The sequence below is a fragment of the Taeniopygia guttata genome, chromosome 5 (assembly GCF_048771995.1).
Source record: "Taeniopygia guttata chromosome 5, bTaeGut7.mat, whole genome shotgun sequence".
In the NCBI taxonomy this organism is placed as follows: domain Eukaryota; kingdom Metazoa; phylum Chordata; class Aves; order Passeriformes; family Estrildidae; genus Taeniopygia; species Taeniopygia guttata.
This window is the reverse complement of record NC_133030.1, coordinates 47,173,577-47,200,894: the sequence shown is the minus strand read 5'-3', so window position 1 is coordinate 47,200,894 and position 27,318 is coordinate 47,173,577. Positions and strand designations below refer to the sequence as shown.

Here is a 27,318-nt window from a genome sequence, read left to right as displayed (position 1 = left end):
TGTTTTATAGGCTAGGGAGTGTGGTAGAAAGGAAGATCAGTGCTCCTGCTTTTTTTTTTTAGCTGTGTTTAGCTTAAACTCTCCATAAAAGATGGAAAATTCAGAAATTAGCTCACTTTCTTTACTTAAATATGCTGTATCTCTTTTGTGTTCAAGCTTGGATGTAGTCCTGTGTAAATTAGAAAGAAAGTAAGCTTCATCGATTTGTTCAATATGTGAGTTTTTCTGGCTCTCCTATGTCCATGTATTGCAACAGGGGCCCATTCATTAGGCCACACCTTGAAGCCACAACGTGTTTCTCAATGACTCCTAGCAAGCTGTAGAGCCATTGGTAATGTAACACTACTGCCATTGTAGAGCTCAAGCAGCTCTAGCATTCTTGTCAGTGAGAAGGCAATCAGTGGACCTTACAGAAAGATAAACAAGTCCCCACTATGAACTTTCATACAGAATTTTCCCCAGAAAAGCTGATAACAAAACCAACCAACACTTCCTTCTAGCACACGGAAACCATGGATTTGATTAATGGATTTTATAATCTTACATATATATAAATAAAATCTTTTAATTCTCCATTGACGTATCCTGATTTTTCTAAATGGATTTTACTTTCTCTTTATAGATATGGAATGAAAGGGCATTTAGTAGCAAATACATTAAGGTATGTATTATTTTCTTACTTCTGTGAAGTGCTTGTTGTACAGTGCACAAACAATTAGCTTTTCTGAATTGATTTAGGAAAGTGACCTTACTTCTGCAACTATATCACTTACTGAAGTGTGTTTCTTGTAAATGCATGCATGGAAAGATAACATGTTCAGATGTCTAGATTGTTTATTTTGTGTGTCTGAAACTGTTACTTTGAACTTTGGGCATGTCAGTGTATACTAAATGTTAGGATTTCTGGATTTTGATGGAAGCTTCAGTTGATGGTACTATCATAAAAACTTAAATCATCTTTATACCAGCTTGGATATAGCTAGAAGTCCAAGATCTAGAATTGCTTAAAATTCTGTAGCTAAGTTTGGTGATTACAGTACCCTTAAATAGTGCTATTAAATCACAGTAAAGGCTTTGTGTTTTTAACTTTGCAAAATTCAGTACCTTTTGTTCTAAAAAGCTGGAGGAACACAGTATTTCACATCACCAGCCTTAAGATAGCTCTAAGATTTCTCACTACTGAATGCTTCTGTAGCTCTCCCCGACCCTGCTTTGAAAACTCTCTTCTGTTTGTTACATTGTTTTGTGGTGAAATCTTAAGCACACACAAGCTCCTTCTTTGTTCCTTTCCTTGTTCTTGCTTGAGGCTAAGATGCAATGGCATTTGCATCTTAAAAGCAAACAAGACTCAGAGAATCATAGAATGGCTTGAGTTGCAAGGGACCTTAAAGATGATCCAGTTCCAATCCTCCTGCCATGGTCAGAGACATCTTCAACTAGACCACCTTGCTCAAAACTTCATCCAGCCTAGCCTTGAACACTTCCAGGGCTGGGGCATTCCCATCCATTCCCCCTTGTCCTGTCACTACATGCGTTTGTAAAAAGTCCATCTCCATATTTTCTTGTGGGCTCTCTTAAGGTACTGGAAGGCAGCAATTAAGTCACCCCAAAACCTTCTCCTCTTCAGGTTGAACAATCTCAAATCTGTATTATGTCACCTTGAAGCTTTCTCGTGCTTGTCTTGGCTTTCTCATGTGGGGAGAAAGAATATGGAGAGCAAACAGTGAGTCTAGGGGCAACATTCTACTTCATAGCTTTTTGAACACTGTTGAACTGGGACTGAGCATTTGGCTTCTAGAACGGAATATTTAGTTTAAAATTTGACCATAAAATCACCCAAGTATTTACTGAAGGGTTTTTGCCTTCCTTGCACTGTATGTTAACTGATAAGAGGTTTTTTTATTAAACACCCATTTTGCCATTCATTCTCTTACAGTGTCACTTGGCACCACTCCTCTCATCAGCAATATAGTTATTTGCAGACTGCCATTTTGCAAGAGGGTGATATACTGAAATGTACTGCTGCACACCAAATATTTTCTGTAATTCCTGTTAAATACATCACAGATAAGCTCTTAGTTATCTGGCTAAATATTTACTTGTAAGATATTATTCTAGATACTTCATCCTCTATGGCACTAGTTATGTTTCTTAATAATTAGGAAAAAAAAAAGAAGTGGAGATTCTAACGCTTCTAAATTCTTGTTCAAGAAAACTGTTCTTTCAGTTATATGAATACTGTGTGTGAGGGAGCTGTTTGGCAAATGTGGAGTGTGTTTTGGGTGCATGCAGTTCTGTGCTCTTGGTACTTCTCTTTCGGCATGGAAATTTTGCAACCGTTCATTTTGTTCTTCGGAGCTGTCTCTGTGGTTTGGCAATTTTTCTGAGTGTCTAGGTAGCTAGAATGCTTTAAATTTAAAGGACCTTCTAGTGTTATTAATTTTTCTTTTGGTAGAAGCTGTGTTTCAAAGGTTTCAAACAGCTGAACAGAACTTCATTGCTACTTTTTTCTTAGTAAGTTTTATGTCTTAATTAGTTTTAGATCTAGGCTTTGATTGTCATCAACACTTAGACTTTTATTTCTGTCCTTATTTGACTACATGAAAAACAGAAATACTCCCTGTTCTTCTTCACATTGCCAGATGGCTATTACAAGAAATAATTTGAGGGTTTATGCCTACTGATCTTTAAATCAAGTTGCAAAATCTTTTTTGTGCATGCATGCACACTGTGCATCATTCTTTTATATCTAAAATTGAAAAAAACATTTTAGACTGTGGACTGGGTTTTTTTTCAGATGCAGCTGTATGTGCAAGCTGCTGAAAATATGTTTTCGAATTTTTTTTTTTAATTTTTGGTTTAAATTTTCAGACAGTACCAGCCCTCTATAAGTGTGGTTCATTCCTAACTATTAAGGCTGAGTATATTTTGTGTGGGTGTATTTTACCTAAGAAGTTTCACAGACAAATGTGAGCTGTTTGTCATCTTTAACAGTGAAATATTAAATAGAAGTTGGAAGGACAGAATAGGAATTCTTTTCTGCTGGCATGTTTGAATTCAAAGTTGGTTGCCCTCAGTTTTGTTGTAAATTTGCAAATCTAGGTTTATTCATTGCTTTCCCTGAAAGTTAGTGAAACATGAGAACCAAGTAGTGGATAAGCTTAAATATTAAACATTTAAAACATCAAGGATTTTTTTTTGTTAAGTGAAATGGGCAGTGAAAAAAATGTTTAGGTGGTCTTCTCTTGAACAGGACAGGTGTTTGGCAGAGATTTCTGTTCTTATAGAGAGCTGCATGGATAGGTCTCTTCTATTTTTAAACTTCATTACCTGATTTTTCAATGTACTTTTTTGGGGATCAGGTTAACTTTTGTTTCTGATCACTTGGGGAGGTATGTCCACTTCCACATTTCAGCCAGGTGTCATTTTTAGATTAGTTTAACATGACTGACTTGATGATAAATCCATTACTTTTGTGTAATGAATGGCATACATGCCAGGGAGTCAGTATGTTGAGAGTGTCCAAGTGGAGTATATGTGTGCACTTGTGGTCTCAAAAGTTATCCAAGTGATGAGAAGTCCATTTTTGTGTAGTGACCATCTCAATATCAGTGATAACCCTTCAATTTTAAAAATACTTCAATTAACTTTGTCTTAGTTGCCATCATAGCTCATGTTTGAGAAGTGAGAACTTTTCTTATCCATCCTGGTCTGTAAATAGGGGCTTCCACTGACTTCTTCCAAAGTTCTTGTTTTCGGTCTTAAATTTCATGTTGCCTCGTTGATGAAGGCTGTACTTTAAGTGGTGTTATCTGTTACTAAGGTGCTTCGACATTATTTGGACAGACTGGGTCTATGGAACATTGGCATCATCGCTGCGGATGGAGATTGGAACATCTCAAAAGAGATGCTAGTTGATCCCTATCTTAATGATGCTATTGAGGTAGTCGGGTAAGTGTGGGAGAAGGGAGGCCTTTTAAACGTTGCTACTGCTTCCTATCTGTAAGTCTTCCTCTCCATTTTCAAGAGTCATATATTCTTATCTCATATTTCCTAGCTGTTTCCATTTTTTACATCATTGTGTACAGTGGTGATGGATTAGTCTTTGTCTTTCTCTCTTCTTGCAGTTTAGTACATGTGTAAGCTGACCTTATCACTCTTCTATAATTTCTTTCAAGTGTCCATTTAGGAGCTATGTTTTAGGATTTTTAGTACTAGCAAATGACAGGAAACTTCTAACTAATCTGCATGTGCATGTTCTGAGTCAGAAAAACCTTAGGATTGAATTCTTGGTCTGCAACTGGTTTTCATTTTGGGTGAACTTGAACTTTCAGAGTGGAACTTATCACCCTGGGATTTTCTGTGGCTGCAGCTGAGATTTTTCTGGTCATATACTAGAGCTAGAAGTTTCTATTTCTTGGTTAATTTCTGATAACAGATAATATTAGAAATGCACGCACTGACGGTAATATAGACATAAAAGCAAGCACCCAAAGTTTGTAAACTAATACAGCCTGTCTCAAATTTTTTTTTGTTGATGTTTCAGCAAGTGTCAACTCAACTGTTTGCCTTCACTCTTGTTCCATAATACACTTTTTTACTTGCTTCTGGCAATTTACTCTGCTGCTCTTGCTCTCCTTGTAAACTCTGGTTTCTCAAAATTATACATCATTTTTACAAAATTACATGTTCCCAGTGGAACCTATGTACTTATGCAGATACAAATTGCTCACTTGTGTTACATTTGTTACTTCTTTATCTTTGTTGTTAACTTTACTGTGATAAGAGCATTCTTGTGGTCACTCATGTACCATTTATCCTTTGTAGGTATGATATGCTCATCATAGTTTAAATGAATGCATGGTTGAAGGGTTATAGCAAGTCAGTTAAGCAGGGATTTTGTAAAGAAACTGCTTTCGTATGTGTTGAGTTTGTAAACATCAATCACCTGAAAGTGGCTGCCTGAGAAGTACTGATTATAGTGTCAGCATAGAGTAACTCATTTGGTCTAAAATAAACTTAAAAAAACTTTCTTAAGTTAGGCAAGACTTCCAGCTCAGCAGGTGCATTAGGAAATGTTTTAGTGATGCATGACAATACAGCTTGAAGAATGAATGCACTGACTGTGTATGGCTCTTGTTTCTTTAAGAGCTTGGCAGAATCAAGGATAGTAGTACTTGTTTTTGTTTGCACCTTTAGAATCACAGACGTGTTTTAGTTGTTCTTTAAAATGGAAGTTCTTTTTGTCAGAGGTTTTTCTTGAATGTCATACCGATTTTTCCCCAACTCCCCCACTACCACTAATCACAAAAAATGAAGTGTTAGGTTTTCCTGTGCAGTGGTTTTGTTATCTATCAAGAAATTAAGGTTAGTACAAAACAAGAACACCATGTTTCTCAACCAATGCTGACTCTAAGGTACTAACTACCATAGAGAGTTCTTGCTGACCTAGTGAAAGATAATAGTATTTAGGTGTCTGTCCTTCAAATGCTCAGGTTCAGAAAGTTCATACACATCATGTAGGTTACCTGTCAACACTGTAACATCTAAGTGGCCGATCTGCAGATAGAGTATATTGCATGAAATGTGATATGCTTTGTCTTTATCTGTACTTTTGTGTCTGTAAGAAGAATGAAACATTTTTAATTTTTCCTTTTATCATGTATTTTGGAATTCAGTATGGTGGAAGAAGAAGGTGTCCTTTGAAGTCACTTTGTCCTTGACAGTCATGTACGTTTTGTTTGGTGTAACAGTTGTCCAAGTTGCATAAACATGAATTGAAACATAGTAGTTTTTTCAGCTAGTGCTGAAGAAGATGCTGCCTTTCCCAATATAAAGTTTGACAATTTGAAAACCATTTTTTTTTTATTTGTCCATTCTCTCTGTTCTTTACTCTCCTTTTTTTTTTCCAAGCTGTTGAGGTACACATTGGATAAGCATGGTCTGGAGCAGGTGAGGATCATAGCCAGCGATAGACTGTGGGAGCCCATTTCCTTTGTCATGATGATTGACTCTGAGCTCCACGGAGTGGTCGATGTGATTGGGTAGGGGGTTCTTCTTTCTTGGTGGTTTGTTTGTAGTTTGTCTTCATCTTATTTATAACTAACACAGACAAAGCTTTACCTCTCTGTACTCCTACCTGCAGGGAAAGGATTGATACTATAAAACTTTCTTACTAACCTACATCAAATCATGCAGCTCTTTTTTCCAGTAAAAGCCTCAACCTTTAAATGGATCATCAGTCTTCTATTATGGTGAAGATTCCTGTTGGGCATGGTTGCACTTCTGATGGATAGAAGGGTTTTTGGACAACACTATTTATTCTGAGGGTTTTGGTTACTCTTAACTGGTATGCAAAAAGTGCTTTAGCTTTACGCCTTAGTACGCAGCCTTGTAATTGTTTTGTTGCTAAAATTTTGTGATCCAGAAATGAATTTGGGCTGTGATTCTTCTTTGAGGTACAATGACTTGATTCTTAGTTCCCATTTTGTTTTGATGACAAATTTGTATTTGGAAAACAAGGAACCAGCTGACTTGTTATACTAGTTCTGTGTTTTGTCATAATAATATTTTACCAGTAGACTAATTTGACATTGATTACTGACTTGATGGCTGAATGGAAATGTGTGTTCATTAACTTTTCTTTTTATAGTAGCTCTAAACTTTACTTACTCGGTCCCATAAACTTGCCTGACCCAATCATCCTTGCTTCAGTTTAAGTCTTCTCCCTTCATCTTTATGTATCTGAACAATAGGATGTGTAGAAATGAAGGCTTTTTCTGCAAATACATAATAGGAAGTCAGTGTCATCTACCCTTGCAATTAACCGCTCCCCCCAGTCTGAACATGAACAGTATCCTGGCAGTTTTTCATAGGTGGTGTCTGGATGAAGCTGAACAGTTTTTACACTAAGTAAGCTGTATTTGCTTAAGTCTTTGTAAGTGTAAGGTTTACATCCCTACTCTGATTCAGTCTTAACAGGGAAATTAAATACTCTCTTGTGTATTTCAGCTTTTATTGAGCAGGGATATTGACACTTAAGAAACGCCTTTTCAGGACTGTAGAAAGACAAATTATTCCTTCTCTGCTTTGTTTTTGCAAGCTGTGCACTTTATGCCATTACAAAAACCTTTTGCTTGGTACTAAGGCAATACTTAGGTTTCCAAGCCAAGGGGGAAATACACAGTAATCTGTACAGCAGAGCAGAATGTAGCTAAAATCCCTTCTATCTGTTACATTGCTAGTCCATATGAAGGACTACAATACTGGGAAGTAGCTCATTGCCCAGTAGAGGGAAAATAATGATAAAACAGCCAACAGTCAGCCTAGAAAAACTGGTGTTTTTTGTATTCCTACCACAAATATATCAGTTTGTCAAGTTGCAGGCTAACAGTTAAGGAAATAGTTTCATTTTAGTGTATATATTAAGTGTATTCAATGAATGTGCTATGTAAAGAAAATCACAACCCTGTTTTCTGCAAGTGGTTTGAAAGGTTTTATTTCAGTCAGTAAACCTTGCATGGTGGGTCCATGTTGTTACTGAGTATAATCAAAGTCTCCATTGGGAGAAAGGATGTCTCCTCACACTAAGGAAGATCTTGAAAAGAAAATTAGCTATCATATGGTTCAACTGTTATCAGTTTATACCTTGTAACTTCTCTAGTCCAACTGGCATGTTTTCTTGAAACCTGAGTTTATTAAAAAAGATGTAAAAAAAATCAGTCAGTTCATGTTTAGTTCTAAGACATTTATGCAGCTAAATTCTTAGCATAATGTCTAGTGCTGTATCTTACTGTAGGTTTTACATTATTTATAGTTTTGTTTAAGATAGTATGAGTTAGCATGTATTTTCTCTATTCAGCACATTGTGGTAATGACCATCTTCAAGCTCAATTTCAGGACAGAGATTTGCTTTAGCAAGTCATGAAAATTGCATGACATTTGTAAATCCAAGTTTATCTATATGCTATCATGTAGCAGAAGAAATAATCTGCTGATGTAAATACAATAGGCTCTGGAATGTTATAGCTCCTCCTTGTTCAATTGTCTTGTATTCCACTTGCAGTATTCCAAAGAAATTTTATGTAATTTTCAGTTTAAAGGGAGTGAATCATTGCTGCTATATGAACTTTCCAACTTTGATTTTTCTCTTTGTTCTAAATGCTCTTTCTTCTCAAAATATTGTGTAGGGCTCACTATCCCGGGACAAAAACAGTGCAAAATGCCATATTAACTGGAAAGAAACTGTGGTCATCAGAAGATTACAGTACTTTCAATGATGATGTTGGTGCAGGCTGCTGGGCTCGGATCCTGAACCAAAACTACGTGAATGGAAACATGACCTCGTAAGTGTTGGGCACTGTTGCTTGCTTTTACAACTTGGGGTGTAAGAATTATTTGAAATGTTATTAAAATAGCACATCCATCTGCTCTGATGAGAAAACAGGTAAATTGAAAGTCACCCTAATGTGGTCTGAATTCAAATATTGTAAGATAGGAAGTCTGCTGTTCAGACCTCTTTCTGGAGTAGAAATCCCACAAGTTTCAATGTATTCTTATTCCCCAGCACTTGATGGGGTTATGCAGTTTATGCAGTGGGTTTATGCAGTTAATTTCAGATGCCTTTGGGAATTATGATAATTATTAAAAAGAGAATGTTCTTAAGAAGAGCTAATATTGGAGGAAAAAACCAATAAAACTAATCTATCATCTTTTTCTTAAGGTCTTTATCAGATTGTTTGTCTTCAGTTAAACAGATAATTACAGATGTAATTATCTAGTTTTTCCATACAACTTCTTTCTCAGAATCCATTCTTAAACATGCATGATAAATTTACTGTTTTCTGTACATTTTCTTTCCCAACTGTAATAAAAATGTTCTCTTTACTGGGAAATTACATAACTCAGCTTTAGAAAAGAATAGAAAATAAAGTTAGATATTTGTGGTGCAACAACTGGTAATCTGAAAGAAAAAGTTTGATTAAAGAAAATGTAGGCATCAAGATGTAAGGAAAATTGTTCAAAACTTTTAGATACTTTGTAACTTCATTTTGGAAAAACAAAGAGTAATCTTTTCTGTTGCTTCAAGTGGAGTGCAGGAAAAATCATTGATACTTGTAAAAGGAAATTTCTTTAGTCACCTGGTTTCTACAAATCTTCTGTCTTCTCTGCAAGCTTAAATTTTCAAACAGATGAATATTTCCTGCATGAATTCCTAATCAGTCTGCTTGCTTCTTAATCTCTGTATACTTTAATATCTTAATTTGTGGTTTTTCTTTTCCCATTATTTTTCTATTTTTCCAAGCCCTTTCAAATTATAAATGTCCCATTTCTTTTGCAGAATAATGGCAAGGCATATGTGCTGTATTTATAAATTATTGTAGAACAATTCCAAGTCCAGATGTCCAGCAGTGAAGTTATCTTGCCTTCTATACTGAAAACAAAATCTTTTTGATGAAAGGCAGCTTATCTTTCTGCTAAGTTTGTTTCCTTTGAAGTTGAGTTTCCTACTTTTTTTTTCTAAGTCTGAAATCAACAGAGCGAGTTTGATGTGAGCAAGCTGAGTTTACAATTCAGGAGTTGTTTATTTTATGATCACGTTTTTGTAGAATTCTGTATGTTTGTATAGTATGATAAGTCTATGGCAGTGACTTTAGAATAAGGCCTTTGTACTCACCTGTATGCAACAGCAAAACAGATTGACAGCTTTTGCTTAACTGCTCTGTGAAACTGTATTTCCATACTTAAGGCCCAGAGGTCTTAAGTTTAAAGTCCCTGCAAAACATTTTCACGAAGCTCAAATCAAAGTGCGTGATGATGCTTGTCAGTATAGAGCAACAACTCCTTGAGGATGGCTGGTTAAAGTTGTTTTCTGTTTGTTGCTTATATGGATAAAGATAAGATCTTTTTTTTCGTGATACTTAACTGCTTCCCTAAAAAACTCCACCCAAAACAACGACCACCATGCGCAGAAATAGCCAAGCAATCACAAAAGCCTCAACCAATCAACACCCAGCAAAAAAGCTGTAGACTTTGCTAAAAAAAATGTTTTCCCTTCAGAACAGGAAAAAACCTCATACAAATGGAGTCTTTACCCTCAAAACATGTTTCTTTTAATGTACAATTTTTTGTAGTGCTATAGCCAGAGAATTTACCACCATTTTTGGAAGAAGTTCTCAACACTGGAAGCTGATTTCCTTTATTTCCTCTCCTGTGGGTTTTCTTTTTCCTTTTAGCTAGGAAGATATTCCCTCCATTCCCCAAATTGTTTTCATTGTATGCTGGAGAAAAAGGAGGGATGGATTCTTGTACTAAGTTAATCTAATACTATCCATATGAATGGAGAAAACACCTGTTTTCCTTCCAGAACCATTGCATGGAACCTGGTGGCTAGTTATTATGAAGAGCTGCCCTTTGGTCGATGTGGGTTAATGACAGCACAGGAGCCGTGGAGTGGCCACTATAAAGTTGAATCTCCTATCTGGATAACAGGTGAAAGTCTTGCAGTTTTAAGTTGGTGATCTGATACCAAACATCACTGTATTTTCTGAGGCTTTATTTATTTAGTGGATTTATGTGTATTAGTTTTTGTATTAAATTGAAGTAGATTTGTGGAAGGTTTTGTGAATACATTAAGAAAGAAGAAAATAATATCATTTCAGTAGTAAGCAGAAAGATATAATAGTAAGGGAAATATTTATACTTGCCCCTTAGCTGTATCAGAAAGGAATAATCTACTGCCTTTATAGCTGTTACAATTGAACTGTTTTGAGCTGAAGTGCCTATAAAGGTTAATGTACTTTCCTGTTTCCTTTCCCTTTTTTATTTTTAATCTTTGAGTATCAATCAATTCCATTTGGTACTTCTCAATTTGTAAAAGTGGAACAAAGAACCTCTGTATTCTTTTCCTGCTTGGCTTGTATAAATCAGCATTTCCTTGAGCTTGGGGAAGGGGAAGCATGTTCATGTAGTGTCTGTGGACACACGGATTCACTGGCTACTCTGTAGTCCCGTAATATTTTACTGTCTTTGCTGCAGTTCTGTAAAGCAACTATGCAGTGACATGAAGGAGGAATAAGACAAATGCTTAATTTTTTTTCTTCTGCTAGTTATCTATATATGTAAAAGCATTAAAGCAAAAGTGGCCGCAGTTTCCCATGAATAGAACAGCTGAGCAGTTGTTCCTGTGTCCATGTTGCTCAGGATTTTCATGATCTGGGTCATATTCTTCTTTGATAATTTCACTTACTTTCTGAAAACCCTGCTTATTTAGTTATTCCTCTTTAGGTTGCCCATCTGTGCTTTCCCTGCCATTTATTTGTTAAAAAGAAATGTTTATTTTATTTAAAGAAAAAAAAAAGAATTGGGAAAATCTAAACTGTGATGAATATTCAAATGTAATGGACATGATTACCATATGTAGTTTGTACTTAATGTCTAAGTAATTGGTATAATTTTAACTGTTTTGTCTGCCACAGCATTGATTTTTTTAATTTTCCCATGGTATAGTTCTTTAATCTTTCGTCTTATATAGGTAAATTTTTTTTGGAAGTTCTATTACTGTCTTCCCCAAATTAGCTTTCAGTTTTGTCACCATGTATGAGAGAGAAATTTAATTAAGCCTACAAATTTTACCATTTTTATTAAGTCTTAATTATTGTATTCTAATTTTTTTTCAGCACACACCACACAGTTTACTCAGCCAGGCTGGTCATACTTGCAAGTAGATGGACACTTAGAAGGAGGTGGCAGTTTTGTAGCTCTGACAGATGGCCTAGGGAACCTTACCATCATCATTGAAACTATGGTATGTGCATTAGCAATTCCAGTGGACTAGAAAAGTTACAGGAATTATTTTGTTATGAAGAATCTGTCTTGTTTTACGTAGTTAGGTGTCTGTGAATGTTCTTTGATACTTGTAGCTTTATTAGTGAGTTCACTACAGGTTGTTTTTTCTATCTGAACTTAAAATACCTTCTTGAGACTTCCTGGAGGCCAGTATATATGCCATCTTTATCTTTTTATTACACATTAACTTTAATTGGATGACGCACTGGGAGGAAGTTATATCATGTACTTTCTTAAAATTTTAATATTTTATTCAGAATAAAATGATTAAACTCCTGTAATTGCAGCTCTTGAGATAACAGTGAAATAAATTATTGCTCTTTTAATTTCAGTTCTTTGCTGTAGGTTTTTCATTAATGTCGCCATGTGTTGCATTCCAGTAATGTGTGTCTCTTCTGTTACATTTATTTTTTTTCTTCAGAGTCATAATCACTCTAAATGTATCAGGCCTCCATTGCCAAATTTCAATGTCATGCCTCAGAGAGCAACTTTCTACCTCAGAGGGTCATTTGTAAGTAGATCTTGAATACATTTGATCAGCCTTGTAAAATAAATTGCCATTCATAATCAAATACGTGCAAGTCAGTATCACAGGTTAGCAGGAAGTTAACAGTCTCCAGTGTTGGAGCCTGTTTCACACTTGGCAAAGTTGTAAGCATTCTGGTTCTGTTTTACCATGAGATCCAATGCCATAACTGAAATTGTAGAATTGCTGCTTCCCAGTCTAATAATCTGTATGGGACAGAAATGCAACTAAATTTTTCTTTAGACCAAGGCTGGGTGCTCTGACATGCTGACATAGTTTGTTGGGCCAGCACAGCCATGGCCTTTCTAGTTATCAGTTAATTTTCAGGGGAATAGCTGTAGTTGATTTCATACTGTAGGTTTTGTTGTTGCATCCTGTGAAGAGATATTCTTCTGAGAATCTAACAGTTGTTGATTTGATTATTCTGTTTTTTGATCTCACTCAAGTATATTTCTGAAATGTGAACAATATTTTCACAGTGTAAACTGGAGGGAATCACTGTTAGTTGATTCGGATGATTCCGTCTCAGAATTTGACATTTACTGATTTAGAATTTGATCTTGGTTTTTTGGCAGCAGTAATTTCCTTTAGGAGGAAATAATTTGGCTTATAGTTTTGACAATAAAATGGTTCACTTAGGAAAAGTAGTTGGGTCAATTTGGATACACAGCTCCTATCAGATGGCTTATTCAAACCAAGCTCTAGGTAGCTTGCTTTGTTGTTGATGTTGGTAACTGAAAAGAAGTTATAGAGGTTAGGTGTGATTAAAATCTGGTTACTAATGTAGTTGATATACTGTAGTATTGCAGAAGGCTGGAGACATGTAAACAAAATACTTTGCTCATAAATTAAAGTCAAAGAACTAGCAACTAGACTGAAGGCCTCATAAAAGTGAACAAGCAGGACATTATTTCAGTGCAGTTACTTCTCAGAAGAGAGCTTATATCCAAGGTGTATTGTTGGTGATAGAGAGGCTAAAGATTTTGTCTGTGTTTGTAGTGCTTTCTGTCTTTATAAGCAGCATTAGGGCCTGTTAGAACAATGCCTTATTGATGTATAATCTATAAAAATGTAAGGCATATGTAATGATTAGCTGAATAAAGTTGTGGCCTCTAATGCTTTAAAAAGTAAAAAAAAAAAAGACACCCATGGAGGACTGGTATTTCTCAAGTTGAATATTCAAGGTTGTTTATTTTGCTGTTGATGTGTTTTAAATTATATGGTGTGTTCCATTATAGTATATGGTGGAGACCCTTCAAGTGTGGCATTCTAGACTTGATTTTGAATCTGGAAACTCCAGTCTTTTCCAGCAACTCCATCCTTTACAGGTAAGTTATCAGTTTTAATTATCAGTCCCTCTGCAGTTTCAGGTGTGTCTTCCCTCTTTGATGAAGCTCCTCAACTTTCATGCTTATGCTGCATATTAAGGGAATATTTTAAGAATGTTTGACTGCAGTTTTACTGGCTGTGTACAAGCTTACCTGGAGGTAATAACAAGTTTGGAGAAAAGGAGTTTTAAAAATAGCCCAGAGATATTTAAATGCTGAGGCATGAAGATGGGATTTTTGCCTTAAATCAGGGCTTCAGAGGATCTTCTTTGCTTCAGGAACTTGTGTATTTTGTCATTTAGTTGTCAACTTTTGCAGCTTAAGCTTTCTTCAATTCCAGGTATGGGAGGGAAGATTTTCTTTAGATCTAAATGTGGATGAAGTCTACACTTTAACCACACTCAAGACAGGACGGAAATGTGGTTGCCCAGAGCCGCCTCCTCCTCAGCCCTTTCCTTCCAATTACAATGATGATTTCAATATACGTAAGCCAGAATTCTCTTATCCAAAACCTTTGTTCACACACAGATAAAATTGTAATGTAGGAAGGCAGTAAGTTATGTTATTTGGATTGTCTGCATGAGGTAGCCTGAAGAACTATTTTTTTTTTGTTTATTTATACCTGTTTTTCCAACAACTTACACCTGTATGAGTGTACACCTTATGCTTGCCAGGAGGTGTATTTATCTTAATGTTATCTGGTGTTCATGTGTTTGCATAACTGGTGTCTGCTTAAAAAACTTTTATTTTGGGGAGTGCTTTGATACAGCAAAGCAAAAATCTGGAGAAAATTCTAAGTAGAAATTTCTGAAAACAAGTACACTGAAATAAAACAATATTTTAGAGTTGATGTGTATTTTATTTTCTGAACAGGTAATCCACCTTTCAGTGAAGCCCCAAATTTCGCAGATCAGACGGGTGTATTTGAATATTTTGTAAATGCTTCTGACCCAGGAGATCATGTGTTCACACTCCGCCAGGTGGTGGTTCAGCGGCCCATCACTTGGGTTTCTGATGCAGACCAGACCATCAGTGTCATAGGAAATTTTAAGTGGTATGTAAAGACTATTTTGTAGTGACATTTGGGGAAATGTCCTCCTCACCAGTGTGGGTAATGATCAGTTAATTTGTCTCAAGCCTCATTTCTCTTGAAAGAAGGCTTTTGCTTGCCTTCAGATTCTCTGTAGACATTTAAGAATGATGATTCAGGCTTCTGATGACTTCTAAAAGTCATTGAGCCCTGCTCAGGGCCAGAGGTCAACTGTGTCTGTCTAAATGACTCTTAAAGGATTGTGAATCCACCACATTTCATGGTTGTTTAGCCTAATGCTGCACTGTCTGAGAATGGTTTTTTTGTGGTTTTTTTTTTTTTTTGTTTTTTTTTTTTTTCTTATTTCCTGCTGGGCATATTTGTTCAAGCTAATTTTTTACACTAATGGATCTGAGTTGGCATACTAGAAACACCAGTGCATGCCCTGAGTTTCTTATTTCTTAAATTGGACCAAGAAAAGCATTATTTGAATTACATAATTTTGAATTATTTGTTGGGAGTTTCATCAGTCTCATAACTCTCAGAATATTTAATTTATAATTCAGTTGTATTTGTTGCAGACTGCCATCTTCTGAGCAGTTCCTAGAATTGTGTGGATTTGGTGCCAATCCTGCTTCAACCACTTTTATTTCTGGGTGAAAGTAACTGAGGTTTACTCCTTTGATAAAAGTATGGTTACAGTTGCAATTCTTTCTAGGAGCTAAAAATTGCTAGGAGCTACAATGATAGTAATTCAGAATCAAGAAGCATATTTTAGAATAATGTTTATTTAAAATTAATAAGCACTTGGAAAAGAGCCTGTTAACTAATTATGATTTTAATAGTAATAATAAACTTCTGTTTAGAAAAGTCGTATATTCTCCCTATAATTGACTTTCCCTCCTTGAGTAGATTATACTCAGTGATTCCTATAACAGCTACATAGGACGTATTCTTAAATTACTGTACTGAGATTCCTAAAAGCTTCCTATTATTTTATTTTGGTTCAGTTTCTTTCTGCGTCTTCATCTTGCTTTCAAAACCAAGCTTGCTTCCTGAATATTCAGTTTATTATTCAAGTTTTACTGGTCTGTAACTTTTTATAATGCTAGTGCTCAACTTCAGGCCCTCAAGTTTGTTTGCTTCATCCTCAGTTTAAGACTCAAGTTGTGCCCAGCAGATATTTTCAGCAATGAACACCTGCTATTGAAATTCTGAGCCAATCTTGCTTTAAATTTCTCTGTAGGATGATACTTTACTTCACTTGTCAATGGAAATTTATCATTATTCAATTTCAGGATTGTTTAGTTGGTTTTAGTTTGGATTTTAAACTTGTGCATGCGAAAACTTTTTGCTCTCTTATCCTGAATTGGTTAGTGTTTTTCTCTGATAGTTTTATTGAACCTGGATATATCCTGAAGGTATTACTATGTAATTATTGCTGTATTACTTTTGAGTCTCTTCATAATGGCTTAAGGGAAATGTGGGGGTCTCTTTTTTGATAAATGGAGAGGCAAGAAAGTAATCTTTTTTGTGTAATGACTATATATTCAAGAATCTGGAGCATTACATTAGAATGAAAACTCAGATCATTCTTACTACTGTGTTAGAGGTGAGAAGAAAAGTTGCAAGAATAGATATTCTCTGATTCAGTTATCAGCTGAGCTGCTGTCACAGAGAGTCTTTCCACATTCTGTAAATAATTATAGATAATTATTACTTCTTAAGTAAGTGACCTTGTGGCTGTATCTGTATTACAAGTGCTTTCAGACATGGGATGTACATCCATTAATAGAGGGACAGAATTTTTATGGTTAATAGCCTTGTAGTGCAGCTCTTAGGAGGAGGAAGTTGTGTAAATTTTATGAGTGCTATTTGATGGTTTTGGTATTACTTTGCTTTATTCTTGTTTACAGCTCTCATTGCATGCATAACACAGTGCTTTACTGTTGAGCCGGAGTATAATTTCAGGAAATCAAATAATTTCTACATATTGCCTACTCAAAAAAATGGATTCCTTCCTTGTTAAAACACTCACCTTCTCTTACAGGGTAAACATGACTGTCACTTGTGACATCTACATCGAAAAACCTCGTGATGGAGGTGTGTTTATTGCAGGAAGAGTTGACAATGGTGGGATATATGTACGACATTCCAAAGGAGTTTTCTTCTGGGTTTTTGCAGATGGCACCTATAGAGTCACTGGTGACCTAGGTAAGCAATTCTTTGCAAAAGTGGATGCTGGCACATGGATGTGTCATTTTGATAAATTGATAAAAATAGAAATAATTCAGATTTTATAGTTTATTTGTCATTACTATGAATTTAGCCTGTTGGTTCTAATGATGGCCACTTTCCATACTTGGAGAAAGCATCTGAAGGCTACTGGCTGGCCTATTTCTCAGGCTCAGCTTTCTGGAGTTTTTGTTTTTCTGCTGACAATCTGTTTTACACTAGCAAATATGAGCTGTTTTGCTTTTTATAAATACTCTGATACACAATTAATTACAGAAAGATTTGATCTGTATTCTTAAACTACATCAAAAAAATAGTGCTTGACATGAAATGGCTTTTCTAAGGGAGCAGTTCAAGTCACTCTACTTGCATCTGGCTTACGTGATGATCATAAGTGGCCTCCTGTTTCCTCAAATTATGCATCCTCCTTTTAGTATAGCTCAGTGGAGTGAACACATGTTCTACTTGTGATGCTAACATTCATGTGTGCTCATCTGTAGAGCACTTGACAGGCACATGGAAGAGTATATGATAATACTTCATCAATAGCTAAAAGTGCTTTTCAATGTGCTTTAAAATAGTGTCATATTTAGTTGTTTAAATGCATTTCCTATCACTTCAGGAGTATGAATTAAAATTTTCAATAGTTTCTGATGAGTCAAATGTAGCTTCTAGATCTACAGCATATCTGATAAGATATACTTTTTGTGTGTGTGTCTGTGTTCGTTTCCACTTTTAACATAGACAGGTAACATAACAAAGGTTTTATATAGCTTCTCTTAGCATATCAATGCTCCCTAGGGAAACCTTGCAATGTATAATTCCATAAAAACTTAAATCTCAGCTGTATGGAAATACATATCTGTGTTTAGGATTTACTCAATTTTTTTATTTGTAATAAGACCTAGCAACATTACCTGATTAGTTTCTCAGGCTGTCAGAAGTAATTTTTCCTAGATGAAATGAGTGGATTTTGATTAATCACCTCATTATTTCAGGCTGAGACTCTTGTTACACAATATGATAATTTTTTCTGTACAGCTATTTTCAGTCATCTTTATATTTTTGTAGAAGGGAGCTTGAATGTTAAATTATCTTGCAGTAAAAGCTGTCTACTGAATAAATGAAGACTTGTAGCACTTAATTTTTTTCAGATCTTTGTCTTCCCTACAGGTGTCATTCACACCCCATTTTTGCTTTGCTTAAATTTTGGATAGAACTAAGCAACATGATAGTATGGCAACTGAAACCCTGTGATTTAAAAGAGTTACAAACAATACATAAACAAGAAGATATATAGAACAAGCAGAGTGGTACCTACTGTCACACTTTGTGAACCTTTACTCTCCCTTGAGTGAATCCTCATCTCTTGCCAAATTGCCAAGGGCATTGAGGATTTCAGTGAGAAAACAATTCTGGTAAAACAGGAGAATGTACTGATAATGCAGAGTCCAGGTTTGCATATTAAGCCTTCCATGCTGCAATTGAAATTGGTAAAATGTCAATCCTGAACACTTCTGATAAATAGATATTATTATCCTTTTGCTGGCTTGGTATTTATCAGTTTCACAAAGAGCTGAAGTAACACTTTGCTAACTTAAGCATGTTTTGCAGCTGGAAAACAAATATTAATGAAAGGACTTGCTGGTGTCCGGGATAATGCGTGGCACACACTTACTCTCAACATTCAGGTAAGACACAGGCAAAAAGCTAGAAAACTCGTCATGAAACTTCCAGTCCTAAATGGTTTAGACAAAGCTGTACTATACTACTGATGGTGTACTTGCAGTAGTTTACCCTATCAAAACCAGAAACAATATCTGTTACATTGAACCAATATTAAAATGCCATACAAAGGTCTGCTGCTGTATTGTAGAAGAGATCCTGAGAATCTGTAGAAGGTACGGAAAATAACTGGAAAGCGGAATTGAAGGCTGGAGGTAGAAGAGTCAGAGAGTCAAGTCTCTTATTTCATCTGATGGAAAGATGATAACCTGGCTTTCTGTTCTTAAGACAGTAAAATACTAAGGTAGCCTGTGTTACAAACCTGTCTCCCACCAGTTCCCTTTGCAGGCTCAGGTCTTGTATGTGGAACTAGTAAAGGGCTGGGAAACTCAGATAAGCTGAGTTGCTTTTCTGCTGTGGTGGAAGAGCACAGGCATTGTCTTACTGTATAAATGGGCTGCAGTTGGTGAGAAGCATGTCTGCTTTTTTTTTCCTTCCCTCCCACTACACCTTTTTTGATCATAGTGACTTGGGAAAGAAAGTAGCCCCAAACTGTATTTTAAATATCCCTGTGCACTTTAACATTGGTGCAAATACCTAAAAGGCTTTAAGTTCCTCTTCTGAATGCCTAATCCCTTTGTCTAATGTAGCATTTGCAACTCCAGCTGCCTAGAAATGTGGGGGAGCTTGAATCCTAGCTGGGGAGATATACTACTGAAGGTAACTCTTAAAATTATGCACCGAGTCCCTCATGCTAAAATGTCACAGAGTATTAGAAGCTGTTTTGTCTCTTGTGCTGTCACATTTGGAGACAAAGGGACACTTGCACCTAAGGCATTTGCTGAAATGGATGAGTTTAGTTTTGGCTTTGGTACACCTACATTTATGACAGTGCTTGCCATCTGTAAAGTGGGCCAAGACATTTAGTTACTGAAGAGGAACATTAATCACTTAGAAGTCAAATCAGTGTTGGTAATTTTAAATTGACAATGCTTCAAACTTCCATCTGTGTTGTTAAAGTATTTTGTACCTAGTATGCCTTTGGCGTAATGATCGAAGTACAGAGCCATCTTTAAATAATTCTCACACGGACTCCTTGAAAAACATTCTTTGCTTTTACCTGTGTCTATAACTGTCTTTCAGATTAAGAAATACAAGTAAACTGAAGTACTTTTTTCTAAATACTGTTTAGTGGAACACGCAAAAGATAAATTGTAATTTTTCTTGAAACTGCTTTTAATTTCAATGTCTTGAAGTGGCTTGAGTGATACTTGAAAGTTCTGCTGTCTCCTCTTTATTTCAGCTTAATTACTAAATTACATCTTCCTTTACTTTTGACTTTTGCCTAATTCTCCAGAATCAGTGCCAAGTGTATCATATCACTTTAAGACAGTTGAGTTGTTTTGAAAGAGTCTGATACAAGGAAGAGGAAAACTAGTTTACCCTTCAGGTTCTACACTGATTTAACAAAGCTGTGAGTAGGAGAAGAGGAGCCTTTAATGTATGCACTGTAATTTCATTAGATTTATTTCACAGAGGTGATAGACGCCAGAGGATTCTATGCAATATTTAGATGCATCTCTGCATGAAAAATGTGTGAAATGTAGTTGAAAGTTGACTTGACATCCTTCTGCTTTGTCTTGTCTCCCATGTGAGCAGGCTCAGTGTCTGCGCAGAGCCTGGATTTTACAAAGCTAACATTTTCCTTTTTCTGACAGGGTAACTCTGCCTCAGGACTGTTAAACGGTTATCCGCTCTGGGACAATGTCACCGTTTCCAGTCCGGGGAACGGCTGGGCTGCCCTTGGAACTCGCTCCTTTGAGTTTGCACAGTTTGACAACTTTCACGTTGAAGCTTGCTGAGGCGGCTTTGGCATTTGGAGAACCTGGTTCTCATGTTACTTTGAATAAGAGCCAAGTCAAACTGGAGGAGAGCTGAGTGCTAAACTGTGATTGATCTCTTGGCAAAGACTCTGGATTTGGTCCGTGGTATTTGTTAAAGGTTTACTTGACTAGATATCAATATGATTGTAGCTTTATCCCCTATTGCTGTGGGATTTTTGCCCTTCAGTTTTTGGGGGTAAATTTTAGTTCAAGGTAATGATGAAAACAAATTCTTGGATTTAAATATCTTTTAATAACATCATCTTAACTTACCAGCTTGCTTCTAAGATAACTTTAGAAGCTAACAGAAGACAGATTCATCTTAAGCTGCATTTTTTAACACTTCCACTGTTGTGTCCATTGTTTCACTGTGAAAGAAAGAATTAAATGCCAGTAAGCCTTATGAGCCAGTGAGCCCCATACTTTTGTAGGTCTATCATTCTCAAATATCATTTGGATAAAGTACCTAGATTTCCTATAGTAAAAAAAAGATGTTTTGTCTGCTATTTTGCTACAGTCTATGACTAGACATTGCAGTACTCCAAGTGCATTTGATTAAATCTTTCAACTTTTGTTGCCAGCCCTAAAATATGCCCTATTTTCAGTGGAAGGGAAATGTGCCTTATGACTGATCAGGGAGTGCAGGATGTGGCTTATTTCTAATCTACCTCCTCTTTCCACTGAAAGGGTTGAAATGGATGAAAAGATACCATAACTTACAGTTTGTTGATGATAATATTGTGGGTTTTTTTGCATAGTACAAAGACTAAAAACATTGCGTCATGGATATTTTCATGTCAGGTCACATGTGGAAACCGGCTTTTTGTTCCTAGAAACTTGGGCAAACAGCTCTCTCCTTTGATCGATTTAGAGCTTTGAATAGAAGATAATTAAAGTCTAACAATGATATTTAGTTTATTATATTACTGTGGTACAGAGGAGATATGGATACTATCACTTCCTGATATAAAAGAAATTAAAAAAAAAAAAGGCAGTCTTTGCCTGTAAGAGTTTGCAATCTGATCATAGGATAGGTGACGGTGGACACAATTGTTTAGTGTGCCAAGCAATGGTAATGACACAAGAGTATATATTTTTAAACTTTTCCTAGGTATCATGGAGTGAAGTTCAGGGGATAATTCAGTTCTTCAGGAATGGAGGGATTCTGTTTAGCTGTTGCTTAATTCTATTTTTCCCCAAGTTACTGTGTTATAAAAAAAGCAATTAATTGAGAATATGAGGTACTGAATGGGTTTTTCCTCACACTCATTTGCAGTTCAATTGGCTCCAGAATTTTTCTTGTTTGTTGTTGGTCAGTTTGAAGGAAGATGATGTCTATTCCCATAATGAAATGTGCCTCCTGTGTCCATCTACTTTTCACATTCACATCCTGTTTAATTGACAAGCAAGTCATTCCACATACTTGATAGGGCTCTAATAGCTGTATGAGGCCATTTGTAGCAGGCAACATCTGGAGAAAAAGATTTGCAGTGTACTTTGATTTATAGAGATTATTCTTCTGATCCCCTTTATTTTGAAGGCTGATTCCAGTAATTGTTAACTTCAGTCTTTGAAGTTGTCATCTAATATAAAGTTAATGTTATACAGTTCATTCCTGGAAAATTTTTATAAATTTGATTTTCCATTTTCATTTTTGGAGAAGAGTTCTTAAAATTCCATCTCTAGTAAGTAAAATGCTATGTCTTTTAGCTGTTATATTGATACTACTATTGATACTTGAAAATTTCATACATGCCAGTAACCTTGAAAAATGGTTTAAACCACTAAATTTTAAAACTCTTGTAGAAGACTTCCAAATGTTAAGTAACTGTTTACTTAACTGGGTGAAAAATGAAAGGGAATTTTCCATGTAATTTTCAAGTATGGATGCAGATCTGTTCATTACTTGCTTGATTTCCTAAGGAATGTCACTGGTCACTCCACATGTGAACGAATCTAATTTTAGGTCCTCATATTCAAGTAATATGAGTATAATGATCTCAGAATAAATTTATTTTAGCTGTGATGGATTTTTGTAGTTGGATGCTTCTTGGAGACTTCCTGGTAACTTCTGTGGCTGCAAGCAGAGAGATCAGCAATGATGCAGTTATTCCAAAGGAGTTGTCCATTTTTTTAACTTTCTAATGCACTAATGTAATAAACTGTACTGTTATATTGTGTACTAAACACTATGTATTTATCACTGGAAATGTTGATTTTTTTTCCCCTAATCTTCATTTACAATGTTGGAGGATTAAAGTGTTATGAACAGAGTAAGTGATTTAATGGTGACATAATGTTATACATCTTTATATGTCTGTAATTCTTCACCCTTCAGTAGACTGTAATATGTTTGGCAATAACAAGCTGTCGGGTTTTTCACTGAGGGGTGGATTTATGCTGTTGATTAGAAATGCTAATCATTCCAAATGGACAAATAAAACACTTTAAAATGCTTTATTTGTGCAGAATGCTTCTGTAAAATGGGTCTTGGTTTTCTCCAGCAAGAAAGCTGACATTTTTTCCATTGTGATTTCTGATAAATATGCTTGACATTAACTTAATTGGATTGGAAGAGTATAGCCAACCAGTCCTTATTAAAAATATCTCAAAATCCATATGCATTAGGACTTGTGCTATTGATAAAATTATTTTCTTATAGTATTCAATATACATTTTGCTTCTTTCAGATTTTTTTTTTGTTTTGTTTTTTTTTTTTTTAAATTTTATTTTTATTTGGATTTTTTTTTTTTTAAATTTAGTGAAGGGAATGAAATTGTATTTGAGGACCAGTGATGCAAAACTGCTGATTGCTAAGGTCATGTGAGATTTAGCTGAAAGTCACTTTCTAGGTTTGGAAACAGACAGTGTTGTAAGGATGTACTTCTATGGTTTAAAAGGCTTCTTTATTTGGAATATCCTTTTGAATTTATCTTCAAATACATTATTTTTATTTTTTTAAGCCAAACTTTAGGGTTTGATTTTACAAGGTAGGGAGAAATTCCATAGAGTTAGTTATGTTTCCCAGTCCATCGTGCCAGTAGATATGACTTACCCTCGAATTTTTGCCTTTCAGTAACCAGCTATGTGTTATCACCTACACAAAAACTGCATCAAAATCAATTCTTTCCCTTCTCTGCCACCTCACCTTTGAGGTTGGACTTGAGCAGTTCCTGGGATTTTCAAACCCATGAAAAGCACTAGGATTCCTTTGCTTTAAAATTACAGAAGGCTCTTACTTTAGGCTCCTTTTGCAGCTGCCTCCTTGTATCTCTGTATCAAAATTAAATCTCTACTTCCAGATTTGATTTGGAGTGGTAGTGGTCTGCTTTTGCCTTATAGAAGCAGTTCTACTGCATTGTAGCAGCAGGTTGTTTGTTTTCATTTGATAAATTTTCATTGGTTTACCTGAAGTTTTCCATTTTCCAAGTCTTCCCCTCCTGAAGAGTCCATTTTATGGAGGGGAGTGGGTATTATGAAATTAACCATCATAATTATAGCTGTCTTATTTCAGCAGTATGGCCAAAGAGGGACAGTGCTTGGAGACTTTATTATCCTCTTTTTGATGCTTTGGTCTTTTTGTTTGGTTTTTTTTGTGTGGATTTTTTGTTGGTTTGGGTTTTATTTTTATTCTTTGTGCTTTGTTTTTGTTTGTTTTTAAACCCTTTGTAAGTACTACATTCATACAAGTCTAGCACATGCTGGGAGTGGCAGACAGGCAGGTTGTAAAACCCCTCTAGTTTTGAAGACTTCCTAGGCTGGCAGAGGAATCATCAGGTAGCTTTTTTACAATTCTGAGAGTAGTGTGCATTGAAAAGTCAGCATGAGCAAATTCCTCTTGCTGTGCTCCTTCCATTTATGCCCAAGTGTTGCTGAAACAATAAGGGTTGTGTTTCTAGAACTTGTGTTCTAAAAAAAGCCCAAAAGGCCCACTAGTAATTGAGCAGAGGAAAATGTGTGCTGCAGCAGCGTTGCCAAGCTTTTGCTGTGTGCCAAGATACTTCTCTGCGGTTTTCATAGTGGCTAAGACAAACAACTGTGAAACTCTGTTTTTCCCCTCAAGGAATTATGTTTGGGTAAGGTTAGACACACAACCCAACACCAGTTTTGTCAGGGGCTCCTGGTAACTTTGCAATGAGTGCATTAAACCTGATTCTTACTTTTGTGTACCTCAGGCTAAACCTACATGTCTCTGGAAAGCAGAGATGAAAGTATCCTAAAAGTATTTGTTGGAGTGTTGACTTTTAATTTTTTTTAAATGCCTTTTCTGTTGGTGTCATGTGTACCTGACTGAGTTTGACTTCACTTAGTGCAGGAAAACAGTAATCTTTGGTTTTACTGTACTCACAGAGGCATTTCAAAGATATTACTGTTGTAGAGGATGTCTGAGTACAGAATTAACTTGAGGGTATGTAAGAGGAAACTGAGCCTAGCGTGTAATATTATCCTAATGTTATGCAGCCATGGTCTGGGAATCCTTCATGGTCTAAAATGGAGGAGGTAACACCAAAGTGACTATTAAAAAAACCAAAACAGCATCACCAACAAAAAACCCCAAACTGCATATATGTTCCCAAATAGTACAGGGAAAAGAAAAGAACAATCTGGATTTAACTTGGCTTCGTTTGTTCAGTTACTGCTGGAAAATACAGCCATCTTCTTTACTGTTTTCCATGGACAATGATTCAGTTAAAGTGCCTATAGAGAATACAAGACTTCATTATTGCTAAAAAGCAAATGTTGTTTAGTTAATTATAGGCACTGCTGTTTCCCAAAAGCAGTAGAATCAGAAAAGGTTAGAAAACATGAGAACAGGTTATGCAGCTGAAAGGCATGTCTGTGATGTGTGACTCAGTTCCTCTCCTGCTTGCAGAAGATTCCTTCCCTCTGAGCACAGCAGCAGAGCTTTATGGAAAATATAAGACAAATATTTCTCTGTTATTGCCACCCCCGTTCCAAGTTTTTGGGAAGTTTTTTGTAGATCACACAGGAGTGACTGTAGCCTCTTAGCCTGATTATATAGTGTTAACAGAGTCATTTCAAAGAGCAGCTGGCAATGGCTAGCAGCAAATCCTGTTAAGGATGTCCATATTCCCTTCTGATGCGATTGCTCTTGTAGTGGGAGCAATAAATGGCAGTGTTCACTGGCAAGAGATCAGGCAGGTCTTATGCTGAACGGAGGTGCACACAAATGGCTCAGTGCAGAGATCTGTAAAGCTTCACTGGGATCCACAATGTCTCTGCCATAAGCTGCCTATTTCCTGTTCAGTCTAAGATTGCTCTTTAATGGTTCAGCTTAATTTTTTTCATGCAGCCCAGCACTTTGTCCTAAATAAATTGTTTTGCCAGCATTATATGCAAACATGGTCAGTGCAGCAGGGGAAACCTGTACTAGGAGGAGGAGGCTGAGAGTACCCTGTTGATCATTCAGCCCATCTCCTTGCTAGATAGACTGTACATTTTAAGATGTACCTTAGTAGACTGCTGAGACAAAAGGGTGAGAGAGCTTCCACTTCTCTTTTGTAGGTGGCTATTCTATAGATTTTGAAACAAACAGCATCATTGCTTTTGTTTATGATCTGTGTGAGGGATGCAGGGAGATCATTCAACTTTTCTTCCTAATTCATGATAAAAGCAAGGCTGATACTTCAGAATGTATCTTGTGTTTATTGAGCTCTAGTATTTACTCATGGGATGGATTGAGCCCTTCATGAAACACTGGTGATTCTGCCTTGAGAGAAAAAACACTGATTAAATGGATGCTTTCATACAGATACATCAGCTGTGAACACCCTGTTCCCAAGCCAATGGGAGTTTCTCTTATGGTGTTACTTCACATGGGAGACTCATTTCAAATACCATAGTATGATATAAATATTTTTTTCTAAATATTAGTTCTAGTAAATTTCCACAACAAAAATTGCAGCCTCCCCTTATGTAAATACATTCAGTACATGCCTTGGTTTAATTTTCCTTTCCTAATTGCACATTTAAAATGGTGACTACTTAGAGATATCTGTCACCCTTCTCATACAAATACTTAGCCACATGAAAATGCAACAATCTTGATCTTTTGAACATTTGAATCTTTCTACCTCTGTATTGTAGCTAATTATATTTTTCTTGTGTTGAATCTGAATATTGTCACATCACTTGATTTTTATAATTAATAAAATTAATCTAAACCAGGCTCTGCAAGGAGGTAGCAAAAGGGCCATGTAGGCATCTAAAATTTCTTGTGGTGTTTTAGCCCCCAAGGCACAAGTCACTTTACCTGTATTTTTCCTTTCTCCCGCATATTCTCCAGTGTCGTATAGGGTGGCTACTTGGGTAACATCTTCAATAATTGAAGGTAGGTGTTTTTCTTGTGTATGATATGATGACTTGGGAATGATAGATGCAATCTATCTCTGTGGAACTCAACCTTCTGGAAGTCAGGCAGGTTTTTGATCACTTTTATTATACAATCAGGCACTAGAATATAATAGTCTGGAGGATTTTCTTTCTTTTCTTTTGAACCATGTTTCTTTGTTGTTTTAATTTATTTTTTTAGATTTTTTTCTTCAAGAAGACTGATGCAGAAAGGGTGCTTGGTTGCTTTTATTACATCAAAACCTGATTACAGTAATTCTGTGTTCGGCAATGTCCCTGATAAGCATATACTGCATCCTCAGATGCCTTTGAAGACTTCCGCCGGGGTTAGTTATCTGTACAAAGTTATTTCAGAAGGCAGTTTCTCTGAAA

General features: G+C 36.0%; 1 protein-coding gene across 1 annotated transcript in view; it reads left to right on the top strand.

The window, feature by feature from the left end:
- Nucleotides 1-23,030, top strand: part of GALC (galactosylceramidase) — a 31,616-nt gene extending 8,586 nt beyond the window's left edge. The window contains 12 exon segments of the mRNA XM_030274796.4: nt 623-661; nt 5,914-6,044; nt 8,190-8,345; nt 10,367-10,491; nt 11,679-11,806; nt 12,269-12,358; nt 13,612-13,701; nt 14,042-14,186; nt 14,575-14,755; nt 16,782-16,945; nt 18,581-18,657; nt 20,410-23,030. Coding sequence (XP_030130656.4) covers nt 623-661; nt 5,914-6,044; nt 8,190-8,345; nt 10,367-10,491; nt 11,679-11,806; nt 12,269-12,358; nt 13,612-13,701; nt 14,042-14,186; nt 14,575-14,755; nt 16,782-16,945; nt 18,581-18,657; nt 20,410-20,553 — 1,470 coding nt within the window. The 3' untranslated portion in view covers nt 20,554-23,030.
- Nucleotides 23,031-27,318: the final 4,288 nt, after the last annotated feature.